The 21,618-nt window shown below is 40.6% G+C and overlaps 1 protein-coding gene across 1 annotated transcript; it reads left to right on the forward strand.

Moving 5' to 3' along the window:
- Positions 1 to 14,134: 14,134 nt before the first annotated feature.
- On the forward strand, positions 14,135 to 21,528 carry LOC307265584 (uncharacterized protein). The gene is made up of 4 exons (XM_080047344.1): positions 14,135 to 14,263; positions 16,088 to 16,418; positions 17,674 to 17,738; positions 19,550 to 21,528. Exons 2-3 carry the CDS (start codon positions 16,135 to 16,137, stop codon positions 17,714 to 17,716), a joined length of 327 nt encoding a protein of 108 aa, XP_079903470.1. The 5' UTR covers positions 14,135 to 14,263; positions 16,088 to 16,134; the 3' UTR covers positions 17,717 to 17,738; positions 19,550 to 21,528.
- Positions 21,529 to 21,618: the final 90 nt, after the last annotated feature.

The raw sequence follows: 21,618 nt of genomic DNA on the forward strand, positions 1-21,618 counted from the left end.
ACCAATGATCTACAACTTTGGAAAATCCTCCTTTTTTTTTTTAAGATAAGTTCATGTTTGCCAGAACATATGTAGATAAACATATATTTCAAATATAGGAAACTAATTAAATCTAGGAAATTCTTGTCCCATTTAATTATTATTTTTTGTTTATAAAATATGCTGTTGTACATTTGTATTTGTTGCTCTCTCTGGAGAAGTCCAAGAAACACTTACTGGTTCTGTTTCTATCCCTAGACGAACCTTTGCTTTTGGCCTCCGTGCAGTCAGAGCTGTTAGTGATGGGAGTCCATAGCGGCACTTTGCGTCTCCTTTCCTCTGTCAGCCGGCCAGTCTTCTCACTGGATTATCACTGGGCTGAACAGAGAGTTTACTGGCTGAGCCCAGACTACCAGAGCATCCGCTGGACTGACATGAAAAACAACAAAAAAGGGACACTTATCAAAGGTATGGCTCTGTAAGAAACTCTACAGTTGTGTACTGAGGTGTTTCGAAGCTGCTACGACACTCAACAATATTTGATTGGACTATAAATTTAGAATATTCGAATAAAATATTGTTATAGGTGTGAAGTCCGATTTCATCGCGGTGGACTGGGTTGGTAAGAACCTGTACTGGGTGGATGGACTGGTGGGCCAAATTCTGGCTGTGAAGCTCCAGGATACCACAGTGCGATCTCAGAACTACACCGTGGTTATCGGTGAAGATCTGGAGCAGCCAAGCTCACTGGTCCTGCTGCCACACTTGGGGTATTGTCCTCCTTCTGAAAAGGAAAAAACCTTGTCTATTCCCAATTTCAGCCCTAAATTTTCCATAATTTAATCTATCACATAATCAACATTTTCAGGTTGATGCTCTGGTCTGAGATTGGCAGCACTCCTCAGATCGAGCGGGCCGGGATGGACGGTTCAAATAGGAAGGTGGTGGTGAGCCGGGGCTTGAGCTGGCCAGCCAGTCTAGCCTATGACCTCCTGGACCACAGGGTGTACTGGGCCGATGAGAAGCTGCACTGCATCGGCTCGTCCTCTCTGGATGGAGACAATGTCAAAGTAAACACTGTCAGCTGATTGGGGAAAATATTTTCCTGATTTTCAAACTTATAGCATCATTTGAGCACAAACTTTGCTGTCAGCTGGTGAACTGTAATGGTGGTACCCCTCTCACTAGATCCTCCAGTTAGCTGAAACACCTAGCCCTTTCTCTGTGGCGGTCTTCAATGACAGATTCTTCTGGTCCGACACCAAAAGAAGAACCATCCGCTCAGCTGACAAGAACACTGGCAAAGATCAAAAGGTTCTCCTGAAGAGACCAGGGCAGCCATTTGGACTGAAAGTAAGTCTTAAACTTCTAGCAGTGTGGTTCAAACTCCTAAAGAGCTTCATTATTTTAACATTATGTCAAAATATATACATCACTGTTGCTAGCTTTCAGGAATATAACTTGAAATTTTTGTATTAAGATAATAGGAATTTATAGAATACATTATGTCATGACTCGATACATGCGTTTCCTCTCTCCCCAGTTGATGCATGCCCTTTCCCAGTCGGCAATCTCTAGCCCCTGTGACCATCTACCCTGCTCCCACCTCTGCCTCCTGGCCCCAGCCATAAGAAGCAGGTCTGGAGCTCCAGTGCCGACAGCAGTTTGTCGATGCCCAAAGGGGCTGCTGCTCTCCAAGGACAAGATTTCCTGCTCCCTGCCTATGGAGTCAACCTTCATCATGCTTTTGTCTCATAAGACAATCTATCAGGTGATTGGTCTCATTGTGATGCCTTAGAACCTGCAGGCATTATTGTTCTCTAACATTGCTGAACAAAAACATTTGAGAACCTTACGTTTACTTACTGGCGAATTGTAATAATTACATTGTCTTGCTTTTCCTTTCATACTCACTCTTGCTCACTTCCTCTTTTTTATATCACTCTTCCAATTTTTGTAGATTTACTTGAACTCCATGCATCGTGATGGTGTTGCTCTAAAGAAAATGCCAAGCAGCAGAGTGTTAGACCTACCCGGGATAACTGATGCTTCAGGACTGGACATGTCCATCAAGACACTTTCTCTTTATGTGGCTGACGCAGGACAAGGAACTGTGGATGTGCTAAAACTGGGCGATTCCCGCTCCAGACAGGGTCCCATGCCCTCTGGACAAATCCTAAAGCTAAAGGTTTGTAATATGATTTTTCAGAGAAAATTAAAAAAATTTAATAAAAGGCCATAATTTAGTTTTGTTTCCATTTTGTCAGGCTTTTTGACATAGTTTTTTTTTATTTTATTTTTTCTGATGGAGATATAAAATTATAGCATCAACCTTTAGGCCTGAAACACACATCCTGCATCTACCTCTGGAGCGTGTCTGCGTTCGTTTCTACATAGTTTTTAATGGATACATTCTTAATTTTATGGCGCGTATGATTAATATTTAGTTTCGACTAATCTTTTTTTCCCTCAACATTTTCGCTTGTGGGAAGTTTTATTCTGAAAGAGATAAACCGTAAAAATACAGTGAATGCTGCTGGTATGACTGTCAACAGAGTGTTTCTCTACAAGTTAAAGCGGTGAGACACGGGTCTATCTGGAAAAAATAGGCAAGCCTCTTGAGGTGAAATGGTGCGTTGCTGCAGCCTCGCCTCCGACAGGCATCAGAGGTTGAATGTGTGGCCGCTGCAGTGTGTGTACACGGTCCCTGAAAAAAAAGTCAGGCACAGACATGCAGTAGTTGTTGGATGAGTGTTCCAGGGGTTACTGTTGACAAGTGTTTCCTGGGTTATTTTTTAATCATTCCCTATCAGTTTGATTTGCTTGGTTCAAATAAACATCTGTATAAGCCATGATGAAAGAGTGGCATTGAAAATCCACTACTTATACTGTAAAAAACAAAGTGTCTTACTTTGACAACATAGTTTCACAAGGTTCATAACAATTTCTTTCCAGTTAAAATGGTCACTTCCTAGTGAAATGTATTTCCTGTAAACCATATTTTCTCCGTCTCACAAGGATGATGAAGTCTTGGCTCTGGCAGTTGACTGGTCGACCTCCAACCTCTACTGGAGCAGCACCACGAGGCCCGATCTCCACGTGACCTCCGGCCAAGACGGCTACACAACCTCACTGCAGCAGGGATCAATTAAGGTGACGTTAACTCGGCTTCACTGCTCATATTTGTATTTTCTGTTCATTCATCGTCTCCTTTTCTTCTAAAATTGACATCGATTTCTCTCATGTTACAACTTCTCTTTACTTTGGTCTTCTTGTCAGTAGGCCTATATACATTGACCCTCTTCACAATTTGAGCTCCTTTCATTGCTTGCCCAGACACACATTTTCCAACATCTCCAATGTTATGTATGTGTACTCTTAAAATAAGCCCATGTCTTTATCTATTCAGGGCATCACATCCATTGCAGTGCACCCCCCCACGGGACGACTTTGCTACACGGCAATAGTTTTAGCAGGTGAGAAGAGCCAGACGGAGGTGGACTGCGCCTGGATGGATGGCCGAAACAAAGCAGTGCTGTGGACGAAGTCAATCATCCCCACCTCACTGGTCTTTACAAATCAAGGAACCATGATCTACTGGGCTGACACAGGTGGGGAGTTACACATGTCATCAAGTGCTTGATGAGAACATAAAACTTATTTTCTATTGGTTTGCCTTTGTGGTTTCTTTGTTTTTTTTACAGGTGAAGGCATAATAAGCTCTCTCAAAGTGGATGGATCAGAATACAAACAGCACAAAACGGGGCCAGGTCTGCTTCTCTCCTTCACATTTACAGAGAACATCTTCCTCTGGGTCACCCTTGAGAAAGGTAAGGTCAAATCGTTTTTAATAATACCCTGTTTGAAGACTCACTTTTTGTATTCTTCCTATTCCACTCTAATAACCTGTTCAGTCCGGCTTATGGAATCAAATTTCTCATAAATCTTGGCTCTCACTTTTGTTTCATTCCTCTTTATCCCCTTCAGGTACCGATGGCATCACATACTACTGTAACCATTAATTATTCAACCTCTTTTCTTAGCAATGTGTACTGTGCTTCATCATCTTTAATCACCTGTCCCTTTTTCTCCTCTCCAGCATGCTTATTGTTCCTTTACTATCTTGATATTCAGTCACACTCATGAACGTACATGAAGTGTTTCCTAGCTACCTAGTAGCTTCTGATTCTGCACTGTAGACACTTAAGTTTGTGTCGTGTGTGTGTCCATACTGTGTAGATGTAACCAAACTGTGGTTCAGTGATGGACTCCAGCCTAACCAACTGTGGTTTGAAACAAAGAAGAGCATTGTGGAAGCCAGAGCCTACAGCAACGACAGTCAGTCTGGTAGGTATCCATCTTTCTTCAACACAGCCGGTTGAGTAAAAAGCAGATTATTTGGTTAGTAGTCAGGGCAACATGGTACTTAAGTAGAACAAGTAGTCAGGAAAATATCAGCTTTCAGGCAGGTAAAAGGAAACTTATAGGGATGACCTGAAAGCTACAGCAACATACACAAGCTATACTGAAAGCTGTCCTCTATAAACTGTATACTGAGGTTGATATGATCAGGAGCTGATCTGCAGACTGCAATGAGTAAGACTCTCTGATGGCCACTAGATGGCACTTCAGGCATGGCAGGATGCAGACAAATTCTAGAGCAGACAGTAGCCCCTTTTACACAGAGATTGTGGCATATTGACGGAACAACAGCACGCCAATATGCCGGCTTTGCTTACTTCTGTGTTATTTACACAGAACCAAGCAACGCCTGCCTGCTGGCGCATCACTTGCCCCTTTTACACAGCGTTCCGGAATGAGAGAGGCGCTTGTAAGCAGCGTCGGGTGTGAGGTAATCATTTAGCGCCGTGCTGGTCAGCTGCTTTACAACAACAACACTGGCCGGTGAATTGAGAGCAGAAGTGCTGGGGCTTGCACTAAGAGGGCCGTATTTTACTGTCCCTGTGATGTGCCGGTTGATCTCGCTACGCACTGAGTCCAACATGTATGGGACAGTTAACCAAACTGACAAAATCACTCCGCTCACTGCGTCACTTGTGTGTTTTTGTGACAGATTGGCTGTGAGCGAGTCTCTTTGAGGGCAGTGCTTTGCCATTCAGACATACACATACTCACAGCAGAGCGGCCAAGTCTCACGCTTTGGCCGTGAGACACACGCATATCAACCAGTTCACACGCCACACCTCCAATTTCTCACGCAGAGAAATGAATCCCCGTAATATATTTTTTTTTTGGTACTTTTACTTTGAAAGTCTTATTTTGAAAAGCTAAACGGACTGAGTTCCGTGACTTCCTCTTTCTGAACGCGCGTTAACGTTATGCTTTGATGTGCACTGTGCATTCGAAGCGGGAGGCGAGCATGGACATATAAAGGAGGCGAGCCCCCTACCCGCACCTTCTCTTCCAAGGTGTGTGTTGTTGATAGCCTGCCAAGTTACCGCTGTTAAGAATTGTGTCCCCGCCGGCCGGTGAGCGCGCATGCATCAAACATATTAACCCTTCAATCTCACTCAAGTAAATTCAGAAGATCTTTGGATCGTTTTGTATATTGTTTTTGGTAATTTAGTATAAAATTAGGTTTGCAAAGTAACAAATGGCTCATCCGCCAATAAAAATGCTTTTATTCTTCTGTGTAATGAACTGTAGCCTATGTATTGCACATGTATAGCACTTTTCATAACACAAATCAAGCCTAGAGGAGGGACCAAGTAACCCAGATGTTTTATTTTAGCTTAGTAGTTTGCATTGGTGTTGAACTGTTCCCTAATTTTTTTCTTCTTTGAATAAAGCCTAATGCTGCTAGTAAAATACCACCAGCCACTCAACCCTCAATAGTAGACATGATATAGAATAATTACCTTTATTACAGTTTAACCAAATGTTTTAACAATAGGCTACAGGAGATATTTGAAAGCACTACACATGCATTGTAGGCTATTCAATTAAATTTGTGTCAGCGAAACCGTGAATGTTCTCTTTTACTTTACATAAAAATGAATGCAGAAAATTGCTTCATAAAAATTCACCAGAATGCAGGAAATTAAGTGTTTAATGCTCAAAATTTTCTGGGGGGGGGACCCCCAGACCCCCACTTATAATATGTCCACACCCAATGTTTAATTAAAACCTGTCCTACGACTTTGCAATTCATGAATTTGTTTATTTTAATAAGATGTTTTATCACATTTTCCAATTGTCTTTTATTTCTGATTTATTATGAACAATATGTAAACTTGTAGGACACTAGCAAAAATGATTGGGTGGGAAAGAGGACACGGTTTTGGGTCCCTCGGCCAAAAAATCTCACTCCAAACTTTTGGTGAAACTTGGCAGCCCTGCTCAGTGTGTGAAGTCATGTTACTGTAGACAGAGATATAGTGTGGATATACGCTCAGACTTAAGATAATAATAGCGGCGGCGATCCGGTCGCAGGCTAGCCTAGCCTAGCCTAGCTTTCCCACTTCATTGTACAACTTCCCCTGGGCAGAAATAGACTCAAACTCTGCAAAATGAAGCGTGGGGGTTTGGATTGAGCAGCGGACTTTATGACCAGCTAGATTATACGCCGTTCCTTTTATTTGGTGATTTCAGGCCGCCGTGGTTAATGTTAAACACACGTCCTTCAAATGCTTACATGGTCGCATGTTTAGAACGTAGGCTATGGAACATCAAACGCCCCCTGTTCCGCAACGACAAGCTGGCCGCATTTATACAGAGGGGCGGAACTGATTGTGTCGGCAATCTTACTTCCCCCCGAGGTAGTAAAATTCCCGGAACAATCTGTTGCGCCTCTCGGCCCCCGTTCCGCAACGGTCGCATTTATACAGCAGGGCAGAGGGCCGAAATTCCGGCATATTCCCGGCTTTCGCTGGCTGTGTAAAAGGGTGAATGCACAGGGGAGACTGTACAGGAATCACTGATACAAATACAATCCACAATGACAAGGAGAAATGTAGGAGTATTAAATAACAATAGGACATAAAGCACTTCAAATCTAATGGTTCAGTTTAACCAAATTAATGGTACAGCTGTTTTTATTTGACGGCTATCAAATCATTCATTAGCAAGAAAGAGGAATGTTCTGTTTTGCTGACCTACCACTGCAAACGTTTAATTTACCAGTTAACCAAACAGGTTAATATGTCACCTTGTTCATTGCTCTGATTGGTTGTAGTGCTATCCAATTGCGTGCAGTGGTATTTGAAATGCACGCCCAAGGTGCAGCCCCTTGAGTTGGGAACGTCATTGATCGTGGCCAGACCCTATATCGCTCTGGTTTTCCAGGCTACATGCTTGCTGCACTGTCAGCTAAATCTGTTAAACAGAACCACGCCAAACTGTTTGCAGGTCATACATCAGGATTTCCTTCTCCTGCACCCTTGTTTTTCTACCTCAACTTTGCTTTCTGATTCTGAATAAAGGGATCTGAAAACAAGTGTTATCTGACACTCAGAATGCAGAGGCCCACTTAGAGTTTGAGTTGAATAGATGGCAGAGTGATCTGATACCTGCAGTGACGGGGCATAGTGCTACCGTGTATGGCAGTGGGAAAGAGCGATAGGATAGGATTTTTTTTCAGAAAAAGTTCTTCCTTTTCTTGACCTGTGGGACACTCTGCCAGTCAAAGCATACAAATGCAAAGCTGCTGTTTCAATGCAAAGTTTGTCATCTTGTTTGTGTTAAAAAACTAACATAATTATATTGTAAGCAAGCACAGATAATCACTTTCCCTATAATGTAAAAAAATAAACAATTATTAGAACCAACTTATTAAGATGCTTGATAAACTAGTAAAGCAGCATCTGATTGAATCGCAGCCAAACAACTGAAAAGGCCAATTATATTGTAACATGACAAGACCAACTCTTGCTAAAGGGTGATAACAAAACCAGTCATCAAATTCTGCTTACTCAAATTTCCTTTAACTAGAATTTGTGTGATACTGGAGATATTCAATATGCACTTTTGATTATTTTATAGAATGAATAGTTCTTGGTGGTTGAAGACTGCAAGTGCACAAGTAGCCTCGTAAAGAAAGTGCAAATGATCAATTAAGGAAACCCATCAATGCAACATTGTCCATTGGTACATCAAGTAGACACCAGATAAATACATGCGTGCAAAAGCAGAATTTGCAAATACGAAACACAATATTTAAAAAACTTGTCAGTATCAATTTGCACACATCCAGACAAATGCAGACACGCCTCCGTTTAGCTCTTCCTGGCCACAGACCAAACTAATTTTCTCAGGCTGGCACAGGAGATGTCCTTACAGTGCCAAAACATAATGTACGAACACAGCCAGGAGGCCCTGATTTTCTTTTTTTGTAAATATCCATTACGGGCTGTTGATTAAAATGTTAGGCGGTGTAATGGATGATCTGGTTTGCACTATTGTTATTCCCACATTACCATATGTGGACACAAGGGACCCCGTTTACCCACAAAATCACATACTTTTGTAAGGTTTCTATTAATGTATAGTATATCTTATGCTGTAACTTCTTACAAACTCCAGCAACCCAAGTGGAAGTCATTGAGGATCAAATAAAAACATGTAACGATAAATGCTTCCAAATCTCCTCATCTTCTATAAATGATACCTTTAAACAATTCTAATGCTTATGTAGTTTATTTGCTTTTGCTATTTTCTCGGTGTGAAGCTGTCACTGGGAAGTCTCTTGGAGGAAATGTATATATTTATTTTGCCTGACCCATTAAGTCCTAAGTCTGCCCAAAATAATGCTTAAACATGTGGCTTTAACTGTAAAGCACTACTGACGGAGTGCATTTATATCTTTTAAAATATCAATAAACAAAATTGGCCTCTGTCGCTCCCCTCGCTAAGTTGTCCATCATTGTGTGTTACTCAATGCTCAACTTTATTAGCTGTCAATTCCTTGTTTGTGTGTTTGTTTTGTCATCCAGGTTCCATTCATTTATTTCTTAAAAATGATTTGATAATCCAGAACACAGAAACTTTGCATGTGGTCTAAATGGGTTAATTTGCTTCCTTTACTCATTTCCTCCAGGATCTAATAGTTGCTCCAACAACAACGGCGGATGTGCCCATCTGTGCCTGGCCTATCCCGGAGGTCGAACGTGTAAATGTGGCCGGGGATTTTTTGCTGTTGACGTCACTTCCTGTGCACCGCACCCGCATTGCCCCACTGGGCGAGATTCCTGCTTTGATGGCAGCAAGTGTATTGAGAGCAACAAGTTCTGTGACGGAAATGTGGACTGCCCTGACCAGTCGGATGAACAGGACTGTGAGTCTTCTCAGCTTTGTTGAGACCCAGACAGAATAATCTGACATTTCACTCATTTGTCAAGTAACAGACTTGATGATATTAATAATTTTCCTTTGAAATAACCGAACATTTACTTTCCCCAGCTAAGTAAAAGCAACTGTAGTCAGGGTGGAAAAAAAATAATCCAGTTTAAATTGGTTATGTTGACTTTCATTCACCTTTTCATTTAGAGTTGCCAATAACCCTAACCCTACATAACATTTCAAAATAGTGCATGAATTGATGATAGTTAGTAAGTGTTGGTATGCATCTTTAAATCTGGTCTTATATACTGTATAAATACCTTGCATCAAAAGGACCGTTATTTTGTTAAGGTATTGTTTAATACTACTTATGTCTGTATGAAAATATGAAGCTACCCCCAGCCAGCCTGTGAGCTCATCTTAGTCTGGTTCCAAAGCTAACATAGTCCATCTACCAGCAGTCCCAAAATGTATTCATATTTTATATCTTGTTTGTTTTGATCGGAAAGTGTGAAAATGCCCATTTGTAGTTTTATTTATGGGATGTTCTGTGCTGGATCATTCCTTTGCCGAGCTCCGTTACTTCCTAGTTGCCTGCCAAGCTCTGTGTGTAGTATACTCTTTTATTGAGTTATAATATTGTTGGTAAGCAATATTCTTTGTTTGGAATAATATAGCCTTATCACATCACATTCCTTTTCCTTCAGGTCCCGACACAATCTCTTTTGGGACCAAAGCCGCCGATGATAGCCGCCCTCCCCAGTCTTCCTCTCCAGTTAAAACAGGCTCCACATCTTGTGACGTCCAACACTGTAACGACCATGGTACCTGCGTCTCAGAGGCCATGTTGACCCGCTGCCAGTGTGTGGACGGATACAAGGGAGAGTTCTGTGAAGAGGCCAGAACTGGGAAAAGCCATGTAGCTGTGATCCTGGGAGTCTTCTTCGTCACTGCTGTGTTGATGGCTGCTGCTTATGTTTTCACTAAAAGGTAATGACCATGAGGAACAGTGTTCTTTTGCACCCTTGCCAATGGGGTTTACTTTGAAAGTTAGTTTTGGCCAGAAAAGCATTCAAGCAGATTGTTTATTTCAGCAGCTCATTTCACTGATACACTGGACCGCTATACAGTGGAGGAAATAAGTATTTGATCCCTCACCGATTTTGTAAATTTGCCCACTTACAAAGAAATGAGCGGTCTATAATTTTAAAGCTAGGTTTATTTTAACAGTGATAGACAGAATATAAAAAAAAATCCAGAAAATCACATTAAAAAAGATATAGATTATTTAGCATGTCATTGAGTGAAATAAGTATTTGATCCCCTACCAACCATAAAGAATTCTGGCTCCCACAGATTATTCCTCGTGCTTTAAAAAAGTATTCTAATCTCAACTAGTTTCCTGTATAAAACACACCTGCCTCAACTTGTTACCTGTATAAAAGACACCTGTCCACAGAGTCAATAAATCAAACTCCAACATCTCCATCATGGGCAAGACCAAAGAGCTGTCTAAGGACATCAGGGACAAGATGGAAGACCTGCACAAGGCCGGAATAGACTACAAGACCATTGGCAAGAATCTGGGTGAGAAGGAGACAACTGTTGGTGCGATTATTCGAAAATGAAAGAAACAAAAAATTACCCTCAATCTCCCTCGGTCTGGGGCTCCATGCAAGATCTCACCTTGTGGGGTATCAATGATCATGAGAAAGGTGAGGGATCAGCCCAGATCTACACAGGAGGAGCTTGTTTATGATCCCAAGGCATCTGGGACCACAGTCACCAAGAAAAACAATGGTAACACACTATGCCGTAATGGATTGAAATCCTGTAGTGCCCGTAAGGTCCCCCTACTCAAGAAGGGACATGTACAGAACCGTCTGAAGTTTGCCAATGAACACCTGAACGGCTCAGAGAATGCTTGGGAGAAGGTGATGTGTTCAGATTAGGACAAAATCAAGTTATATGGTATCATAGTGACTCGCCATGCTTGGAGGAAGTGGAATTCTGACTATGACCCCAAGCAAACCTGGTCATCAACTATAAGACACGTCTGACCTGTCTGTACTTGCCAACACGGGTTTCTCCACCAAGTACTAAGCACTGTTTTGATAGGGGATCAAATACTTATTTCACTCAATGAAATGCAAAATAATTTCTATCTTTTTTTCATGTGATTTTCTTTTTGATATTCTGTCTATCACTGTTAAAATAAACCTAGCATTAAAATTATAGACCGTTCATTTCATTGTAAGTGGGCAAACTTACAAAATCAGTGAGGGATCAAATACTTATTTCCTCCACTGTACCACTCGAGAACTATCTTTTGCTATGTAACTATGTAGTGAAACTTAATATGTGTTTTTCCAATCCTGTTTCAACAGTAAAACCTGGACATCGATCAGAAGCAGATCCGGAGAAAAGGAAACTCTGATGAACAATATGAGCCTGCCTAATGAAAACTACGATTCAGATTCTGAGGTAAGCTTCAGAAATTAATTTGGTTTAATGAGTAAATTGTCATGTTTTTGATAGACATGGAAATGTTTCTTTGATTGTCAAAGTCTATTACTGATCCTGGAAGCTGTAGTGAAAAATATTATCATGTCTCTTACTAATTACTTATTGAAATTGGGTGAATTTCTATAAAGTGTGATTTCATATATTTTCTTCAGTTTGTAATCCATCTATTCTTTTCTTCTCCCAAGGAGCTGGACTCCCCAGTAGACTTCAAGAACCCCCCGCTAGCATTAAAGACACTGCAGCTCAAATCTGTATCCTGAACTATTGCATAAACAGCATCTTTTAGGTCAAATAAAAGTGATGAAATTGACCAAAAACTAGACCTTCTGCTTGTTTTTAATCTAATTTCTGATGGTTACCAAAATACATGATGTCAGCTTTTTAACATAAACAATATTTACATCTGACATGATGGTTATGACCAGAATTGTTACAATTTACTGTAAACCATGTCACAGCCTTCCATGTAAGTCTGTAGCCCTTCTGTAAACTGATACCACTTTCAATTTATTCTTCCCTGTAACAGTTTAGTTCCACAGAAACACATTTTGCACAAGTTACCCTTTGTTTACTTCCACATTCCTATCACCCACACTAGATGTTCAGATTGTACGGGCATGTGTGTTCTACTGCTGTATTTTTGATTGCATCGCATTCTGACCTACAAAGCTAAAAGGCCGTAACGGCAAGATAATGGTAATCTAAATGAAAAATTATTTTCATGCACACGTCATCTCCTGACAAAATATTCCCAATACAAAAATAGGTGTATTTTCTCGTCGGACATGTTCTGCTATAGTTAAACAGGATTTATGAATAGGTTGAGGCCCAACTCGCTTATCCCTTATTTTACATCTGTACTTCAAATACAACAAGCCAGGCATAATTGTCCTGACTCCACATCACACTGGAGCCTGAGATGGTAAACATGGATTCTAAAATATGCTTCATAGCTTCAGATTACGCACTTTTTGCCTGAGTTAACTGTCCTTACTCAATAGCTCATGTTTGCCGGCTATGCTAAATATATTGAATATCTTAAAATCTTGAAGATTTTCATTCAAAAAAACATTGCACCATGTCTATAGGTGTAATGAAGTGAAAGGTGAGTTGAGTTTAGAATTCTGTTGGGCTATTAATACAAGAAATCATTCCATAATTTATAAATAATCTATTCTGTAATCAATAGACCACAAGATTTATATCCCCATGGGCATACTATTTATGTTGGGGAAATATAGCAAAGACTGTAGTTTTGTTATAAATTAAGAAAAAAAAGTATTGTGAAAACTGAACCTTTTGACCCATTTATGGCTCTCAAATCATTTGGGCAAAGTCAGTATCCATCTGGTAACCATGATTGGCTACCAAATCCCATAGCAATCAATTAATTTGTGTCAAGAGATTTCACAAAAAAATCAAGAGAAAAGCCTAAAATGTCGCTGGAGAAAAAGTCGGGGACTTGGCCAAAATCAGTGGGAATTGTACACTGTGGACCAGGAAATGTGTGAAAAATCTAATGGCAATCCATTCTGTGGTTTGTTGAGCGATGTGGGCCAAAGTGGTGGACTGAACAGCAGATCATTACCCCTGGAGCCATGCCACTATCACTAAAGTCTGATCCAAAGGGATTATTGTGTCATGCATCCTGAGAACTCCATGACGAAACATTTTCTGACATTTACACAATAGATGTTGGAAGCGCTGCATGTCATGCAGACACACACGTCTGAGTCTTGTTCGAACTTGCTGTCTCCTCCTCCTTCACCCTGCACGTCTGGCAAACACGCCTTTATTTCAGTGTGACAGCCCTAAGAGGGTGTGTGTGTGTGTGTAGGTGTGAGAACATGTGCATGTGGGAAATAATGTTATCTTATCAATTCTGAGGAAAAGTGACCTGTTTCAATGTTATCAAATTGGTTTCAACTGTAACATTGTTACACATTTAACAGCCTACATAATTAATCTCTTTTTGCCACTTTTTTTTGTGTTTCCTATTTGCTGTCGTATACCTTTTTGTCATGAGACACTGTCTTAAAGGTGTTACATTCATCCTACTAACTTTTCCCTGGGACGCCAATTCAGTCAGTCAAGCAAACGAAGAATGAGATTATTTTCCCGTGTGAAATGTGCAGTTGCTACATCAATGGCAGGGATATAAGGTGAGATCAAGAGTGTGTATATGACTCAAGCCATTTAAAGATAGGGTAATAGGATGAGGGTGTGTGTCTGTATGGGGTGGGGGGGACAGACAGGTTTTTACAGGTCTCGACTTTCTTCCGCTTCCCTCCTACCTTTTTGTTTCAGATTCCCCTCACTGACAGAGGTACTTCAAATTCTTCACCTTTAGCACACACCTACACTCACACACACTCTCGCACACAGAGGCAGCCTCGGAAAACCTACTGCAAGACATCTGAACTCCACTGCCTGCATTATAAGACACCTGGTGTTTGCTCTCGTGAGTACATGTTTTTACATTTTGTCTTGATTGCTGCTACTTTGCTATTTGGCTAAACTGTGTGACTGACCTGAAGCTGTTGTTTAACACAACCTGGCTGTTTTAGGTGGAAACCTGCATGAGAAGATTCTAGAGAGTTTTACCAGCAACACCCTTAATAGAAAGCCAGCCTCAGCCTGCTTAGTGTCTAGTCTTAACTCTATCTTGTGTGCCTCATCTGCAATATGCTCTTGGTTTCATTTGTGTGTTGAAAAACTAAAAGGCGAAGTAAGTAATCATGTCATACAGAATCATTAGGTTGGTGTTGTGTATATATACTGTTTAGTTCAGTTGAGTCATACAGTGTCATTTAACATGCTTTTATTCTCTCGATGGATAGTTAATGTTGATTACAAACAGAGGAGTTGTTAGAAAGGGTTCCTACTGGTGTTTTAAATGTGGTAAGAATAACTGCAAGAAACAAAAATCAAGTTTGGTCTTTCAAAGGTGGAGTCACCGATTCTGGCGAATGTTTGTTGTCAAAAAAAATCTATTTTTTACAATCAACGAATATCTCCCCCATCATCCGCTACCTGTACATACTGTCTGTTCGCTGGAAAAAAATCCAGTGTTAATACACAGCCTTAGGCTCAATAAAGTAGCATGTTGCTAACTACGGTGAGCCCCCTTTGTTTGTATACCCGTTGTTTACATACAGGTTTAATACTGGATTTTCTTTCAGCACACACACAGTATGGACATGGAGCAGATCATGAAGAGATATTCACTGATTTTGACAACAATCCTTTTCCAAAATTGCTGACTGCATCTTTAAGGCAAGGTGTGCCTGCAGCTATTTTTTTTTATTTATTTTGCATGTGGTCATTTGAATCTGATGATTTAAAAGTAAAATATGTTTCGGCGTAAGGCGCCACACAGCAGTTTCAAATGACTGAATCATTCCTCTTTGCAAACAATATAGTGTTGATTACGTTGATTGTACGATAGAAATGTATAAACAAAAGATTTAATGATATTAAATATGTATGCCTTTGAAGATTTATAGACCAATCACATGTATTTTGTCACCTGGGAATTGTAAATCAAATGTAGTCCCTGTCATCTGCATACCACATTGATTAGGGCATACAAAACACACCTTAAAGCTTGTCTGTCACAATCACGGCAGACAATAATCTGTGGGGAATGGGGGAAGGTAGAAAACTAACCAGGACTTCATGAAAGGTAAAAATATATATATCTGATTACCTTTTATGAAGTCTTTACCCCAATAAATTGTCCTTAGAATACATTTCAGCAAGCTCAACACACCAATCACACATTGGGCTTATTTTTCTGCCATGTCCGAAGAGTAGGCTATGGTCGTAACAGTATGTGTTCATTTATAATACACATAAAGAAAGAGGAAACTGAATGTTGCTGTGCAGAAATAATTGCCTGAGTTGTGGAACTTTGTGCTTTGTTTAGTCAGTGAATCAGTTTAGTCAGTGAATCAGATATTAAAAATCATATAATATCTCCTCACGACCCCCTACTTTTCTGGCCCTACTGGCCCACCGTAGCAAGCAACATGCCAGTGTAAAGAGCCTAGGCTGTGTTAAAAAATTCCAGTGCACACACAATACGGACAGGTAGTGGATCTTAAGCGGATATTCCCAAGTGAATTTAACAAGTGTTCTCCAGTGGCCTATCGCTGACTCCACTTTTTAAGCCCTTTCTTTTGTATTGTATTTGTCCCTATTGTGTTTCTGGGTGTGGTTCCACCTTTATTCACCTCTCCCCTCTCTCCTACTTTCTTTCCACTTCTCACACTCTCCCTTTTAGGCCTATAGTACAGCGTTGCCTCCCTCCCTACCACTCCCACCTCTGACATGTCCACCCTGTCCCCTCCCCGAGCGAGAGGCATCGACCACAGCCTGCCCACCTGTGGAGAGACCCGGTGCAGTGGACATGGGACCTGTGTGGTCCCTGCTGGTGGCACCACTGAGCTAGTGTGTGACTGTGAGCTGGGTTACCAGGGAGAATCCTGTGACGACACGGTCAATGGTGCACTGAGCCTCCCACTGACCCTCAGCGTGCTGGGTGTCATCGCAGGGCTGCTGCTCCTGGCTTTCATCGTAGCCAAGATAAGGCAGAAGCAAAAGAAGATACACAAGTATGATATAAAAATATCTCTCCACTAACGACTGTTTCCATTTGTTGCTCTTGATGGAATAGTAAATTAGCTTTTTTTTCTGGTGAAATGAGAAGAATGACATCATCAGTCTCATCATTAAAGCAATAGGATTAGATACAGCTAGCCTGACTGAAGTGAAAAAAGTCCAACAACAATTGTGACGGGGATCTTGCTTATTGAAAGTCTAACTGAAATGAAGAAATATGTAAATGGTGTTTGTTTTAATCTTTTATTTTATCTATATGGTTTTGATTTTGGGATTTGACTGACAATTTAAATGCTGAGGAATTAACTTGGGCAAATATCTGTGTGGGCGGGAAAAAAAATTTCACACAGGCAATTAACCAGCCTAAGTTGGCAAACAACAGCTAGGTGGAGTGATATTATTGCAGCTTCCTGTCTACCTACTGAAGTTGCCAGGTTTTGGTGAATAATATCATGCCTTTACAGAGACCAATATGTGCTCCTATCTACCTGCAAATGCTGCACACATTCGACTGAGCCATGTTAATTCGCTTAATCTGAGTACCCAGAAGCCCTGGCTTCATAACAATATGGCAGCTGGTAGAAGTTCTGGGCAAAAGCCCTGAAATCCGTGCTGCGGCAATGGAAATGCAGTTGGATTCTGACCTTGAACACAGAGTATGCCGTGTGCAGTTGGTGGGCTGGAGAATCTCAACACATCCCCTTCCGTCATCCACAACCTACTTTATAATCTTATTGGCTGTTCTGATCTATGTCCAGCAGCCCAGGTTTTGTGGGGCTTCCCTCCAGACTAATTCCCCCAACAATATTTTCTTTATACTAAGCTAAGTTTACTACATCCTGTCATAATATTCATAGTGATCATTTCATCTCACTCTTGAAAAGAAAAGAAACTCCATAAACCCTTTCTGACAGGAAGTGATAGAGAGAAAGAACCGGATAATAAGTGTAACAGTGAGAGTCAACAAGATATCAAAACACTGAAAGAAGGGTGTGTTTACATTTTTAAACATATTCTCCTCCCTCATGATTGCTAAGGGTATAATCATGTAACTGAAAATTAAGAGACAGGAATGTTTATGTGAGTCTATTTTGATGCATGCTGGAAGTTGCTACGTGGGGAACTGCGGCTGCTATGTATTTATCCATGAAAAAGTATGTTCATCTGTCATGCGTTCAACCAGTTGACACTAATTAAACATCAGCTGAGAAAATGTTCTCAAATGAAATGTGTTTCTGTTGTCAACAGGAGAAAGGAGGCCGAAAAACATGGCTACAACATCGCTATTTAATGTGGAAGATCTGTTTTCTGAGGTATGTATTTTTAGTTACTGTCAATTAGATTTGACATTTAATTTGAGATATCCGTCTGAAATATAAAAATAAAAACTTAATTTTTTTAAGGAAGAAATACTTCACCAAAAATACATCTTTTAACATCACTTAAAGGTTCAGTAAGCGGAATGGTTAGTTAAGCTAACTTCCTGTCAGTTACTGCAGTTAGCAGTCCCCTCCCTCGTCCTCACGTCATAACATTAATGCAATGCGGTCTTCAAGCAGCGAGTTATCTAGCATCATCTCAGATTCATAAGTGTGATAAAACATGATAAAAACCATAATTTGGGAAGGATTTTTACCTGCTCCTCCATTGTAGGCGCATACACATTCACCCATTTGTCGCTCTGCACGTGCACCGGTAATGAGACGAGTGCCGGTTTGCAGCGTTCTCTCTTCTGATTGGATACCAGTTTCGGGATCCCTGAAAAGTTTATTTGTCGATTACATGCAGAGTGAGTGACTGAGAGATCGGCTTTATGAAACGCACACACTATATAAGTGATCACTGTACGAATAAAGAGCGATTTCACACTTATATTAACATAAATAAATCACTTCATCTTTAACAAATTCACTTCTGGAAATACAAAACTTAAAAGGTGCCCTTTACATTTACATACAGCATTTATTATCAAAACGGTAATAGCAGGATGTCAATTGCTCTAACCAAAACAACAACAAAAAGAGCCCAGGAGCACTCCTAGTGGTCATGAACTCCACAAGGTGCCTTAACTCGCATAACTTTAAATCTATATCCCAATGTTTGTATTTGATTTATTTTACCTTTATTTAACCATGCAGGTCTTTAACAACAAATTCTTATTTACCAAGACGGCCTGGAAAAAGACAAAAGCCTTTGGAGGGGAGTGGGGAAAGGCTGAAAAGGAAGGTCAAGTTAAAGGGATAGGCCTTTCACACCAAAAAGAACCAAGAGCCAGTTCCGGGCTGGTGCTGGGGCCAGTTCAAAACTGGTTACAGCCTTATACCGACCAGCCATGGAGCCGGCAAGAGAGCAACGTCATGACGTCACTGTAAACGTGTGTGTATGTTGCCCGACGCCGCTGCTCTCGTGGCTAACGCTAAAGCTAGCGCTAGCTTTAAGCACAACAACAGCGGCGAATACGTCTTATTTTTACACGTGTTGGCTCTCGCTTTGCAAACAGGACCCATACAGCGTATTTTCGCCGGTCAATTTGATCGCTACGTTCGGTAATTATGTTATGTTTACGTCTCATAGTAGCGGTGTTTTTAAATATGGCGGGCATGAGGTTTGAGTTGGTCTGGTTGGTCAGGACAATCCCTCCCCCGGCCGCTGGCGCAGGCAGTTCTCACCTCTAGCCCAGCTCAATCCTGGGGTTGGAGTTGAACCGGTTTTTACAGGCCGGAGCCTGTTCTCTGGCGTTGTGAAACCAAAACACTGGCTCTAGCTCCGAACTAGCCCGGAACGGGCTCCGATTTTGCGGTGGTGTGAAAGGCCGAACTCACCCCTTTCATCCAGGCACTGCAAACACAGTAAGAGACAAACAGCAGCAGACTCACACATTTCAGCGCAGCAAGACAGCCGCATATGATATTACCAACAGCCATCTGCTTGCAAAGTCACAGCCAAATTAAAATGTGGAGGCCCAGACACATTTCTGTCTCCATAATTGAGACACAGAAGCAATTCATTCATGTAATGCAATGAAATGAAATGCAGCTTTATTTCGAACAGGGACACTTTACAAATAAAAAACAGTAACCCTGTTTGAGGTAATAAAAATGGTTTCCCTTTTGCTCTCCTACAGGTCAACTGTGACATTGCGGTTTTTTCTGCAGCAAGCTTACGGCGCAGTTTCTTGCTGTTATAGGACAATGAGATCTACTGCTCTTGATGGCTGACTCTGACTGAAACTCAAACACTGAACAGATGGACTGAGCTTCAACAGTGACACATCTTCCTTGCAGCAGTTATGTTTCTCACATATAATTTGATGATGTAAAAATGTAACTTTGAAGTTCAGCCCCACGGACATGATTCATCGAGGGGGAAACGGCAGGCATGTGTCACAGAGCTCTCACGCTGTTATTTTAGACGGGTAGTAATATGACGGACTGGTTTGTTTACATGCCTGTTTAGAACACTGGCCTTATGTTGACATGGTTTTGAGCATTGAGTCTTAACCTGGAGAACAGGAAGACTTTAAGCTGATGTTGACATGATACATCTATGCTTGTACTAACGAGAGTACAGTCAGGGATAATCGTTTACAAGTCATCTTTTTTTATAGATTTATAATGTACGAAACATAAAGGGAATTAAGTTTCACTGCCATAATGTTTCATATTTTCTTGCAGTGCGTTTTATACCTCACCTGCTAGCATTTTCTAACTTGAATGCAACTGCAATTAATTTTGTTTGTTTTGTTCTTCCCTTTAATATTCATAGTGTTATTTATAGGATCTGTCTATACTGGTTATCAATATCTACTTCCTTGAATATATTTCTTACATGCAAAAATCATGTTTCATTAGCTGGTTGTTTCCTCACTGGCTACATTGATTAAGATAATGCAAATGTTTACCTATCAGTTGCTCTCTTTGACGGAGCAGTAGCTTCCACTAAATACATAGAACGCTGAGGTAACTGACTGTAACTGCGACAGTGAGCAATTCTTACTGTCTGGTTTTTGTACTTGTTGAAAACCAAAACTAAAAAAAAAACTTGAGTTTTGTAGTCCAAGCTTTACCACATTGTGCAATTTGTTTCATGATTTTTGTTGTCACTGATGTACTTTTATATATTTTAACCCTGCTGTCTTTGAATCTGAGCTTGCAGATTGACTCCCATTAAGATAGCACAGAGGTTTCACAAGTGAACCTCTGTGCTAGTTCAGAAGTCTCGAAGCTAGACAGCGGTTACCAATTGTGACTTGGTCCTTACTGTGTTACACCCAGGAATGTATCCAGGGTAAAGTGCTTTTTTGTGTTTCTTTTTCACACTACTGACTGAATAACTGTTACATATTTGTAACTATGAGAACCCCACACGTTTTAAAGATGAAAGACTTTTATCTTCCTAATATGGTATTTCTATCTGTTTTAACATGGCTTGATTGCACAATAACTGATGTATAACCTGGCACCTTACTACTGCACTGACTGTTTGATGAGGACGCTGGAAGATTATGTGCATACACAAAGGATTTTAGTTACTCACATTTATGATGCAATGATTGTTTTTAAAAACCTTTGTGTGCATTTGTTTTGTATATATGCAGCTTGTAAGAAGGAGTGAGTGATGGGTCAGAGTGATGAATGAACCATGTCAACCACCCGAAACTTAACGTGTGCACAAACCATCCCAGTTCCTGTTTGCCTTCATTTTTAAATTCCTCTTGTGTCGGGCATGTACATAACAATAGGCTACTGTTCGACCACACACAGCCAGGCTGATTTTCTTTGTCTCTTGGCTAGATTATTCTCTTTTTATTTATTCAACGTTTGTAGTGTTTATTTTAAGTCGATTTTGTTAACTGCTGGTGCTTAACATTTACGAGCAACTGTTAGAATAAGTTAGTAAGCAAATGCTGTCAACCATGAGCAACTGTATTAAATCCACTGTGCATGGATACAATACCTTTACTACAAGTACACTTTTTTGTGCTATATGTATTGTACTGTGTTCACCAGCTTTCAAATCAAATGTACAAACAGCCCCACAAATCTATGTTTTACAATGTTTTATAACTGCTGTGTAAAAGCCACAGATTTATAGAAATAAAGTATTTACTCTATCAGGTTGTGTGTCATTTAGTCAACACCTCGGGTAGGCTTTTGCAGGCTTTTGCTAGCTAGGCAAGATGCAACTGTTATC

The sequence above is a fragment of the Ammodytes marinus genome (assembly GCF_949987685.1).
Source record: "Ammodytes marinus genome assembly, chromosome: 18".
Taxonomy (NCBI): domain Eukaryota; kingdom Metazoa; phylum Chordata; class Actinopteri; order Uranoscopiformes; family Ammodytidae; genus Ammodytes; species Ammodytes marinus.

Coding starts and splice junctions, on each gene's coding strand:
- LOC307265584 (XM_080047344.1), top strand. CDS start 16,135: ATGTCCACCCTGTCCCCTCCCCGAGCGAGAGGCATCGACCACAGCCTG. Junction 16,419..17,673: donor AAGCAAAAGAAGATACACAA/GTATGATATAAA, acceptor TGTTGTCAACAG/GAGAAAGGAGGCCGAAAAAC.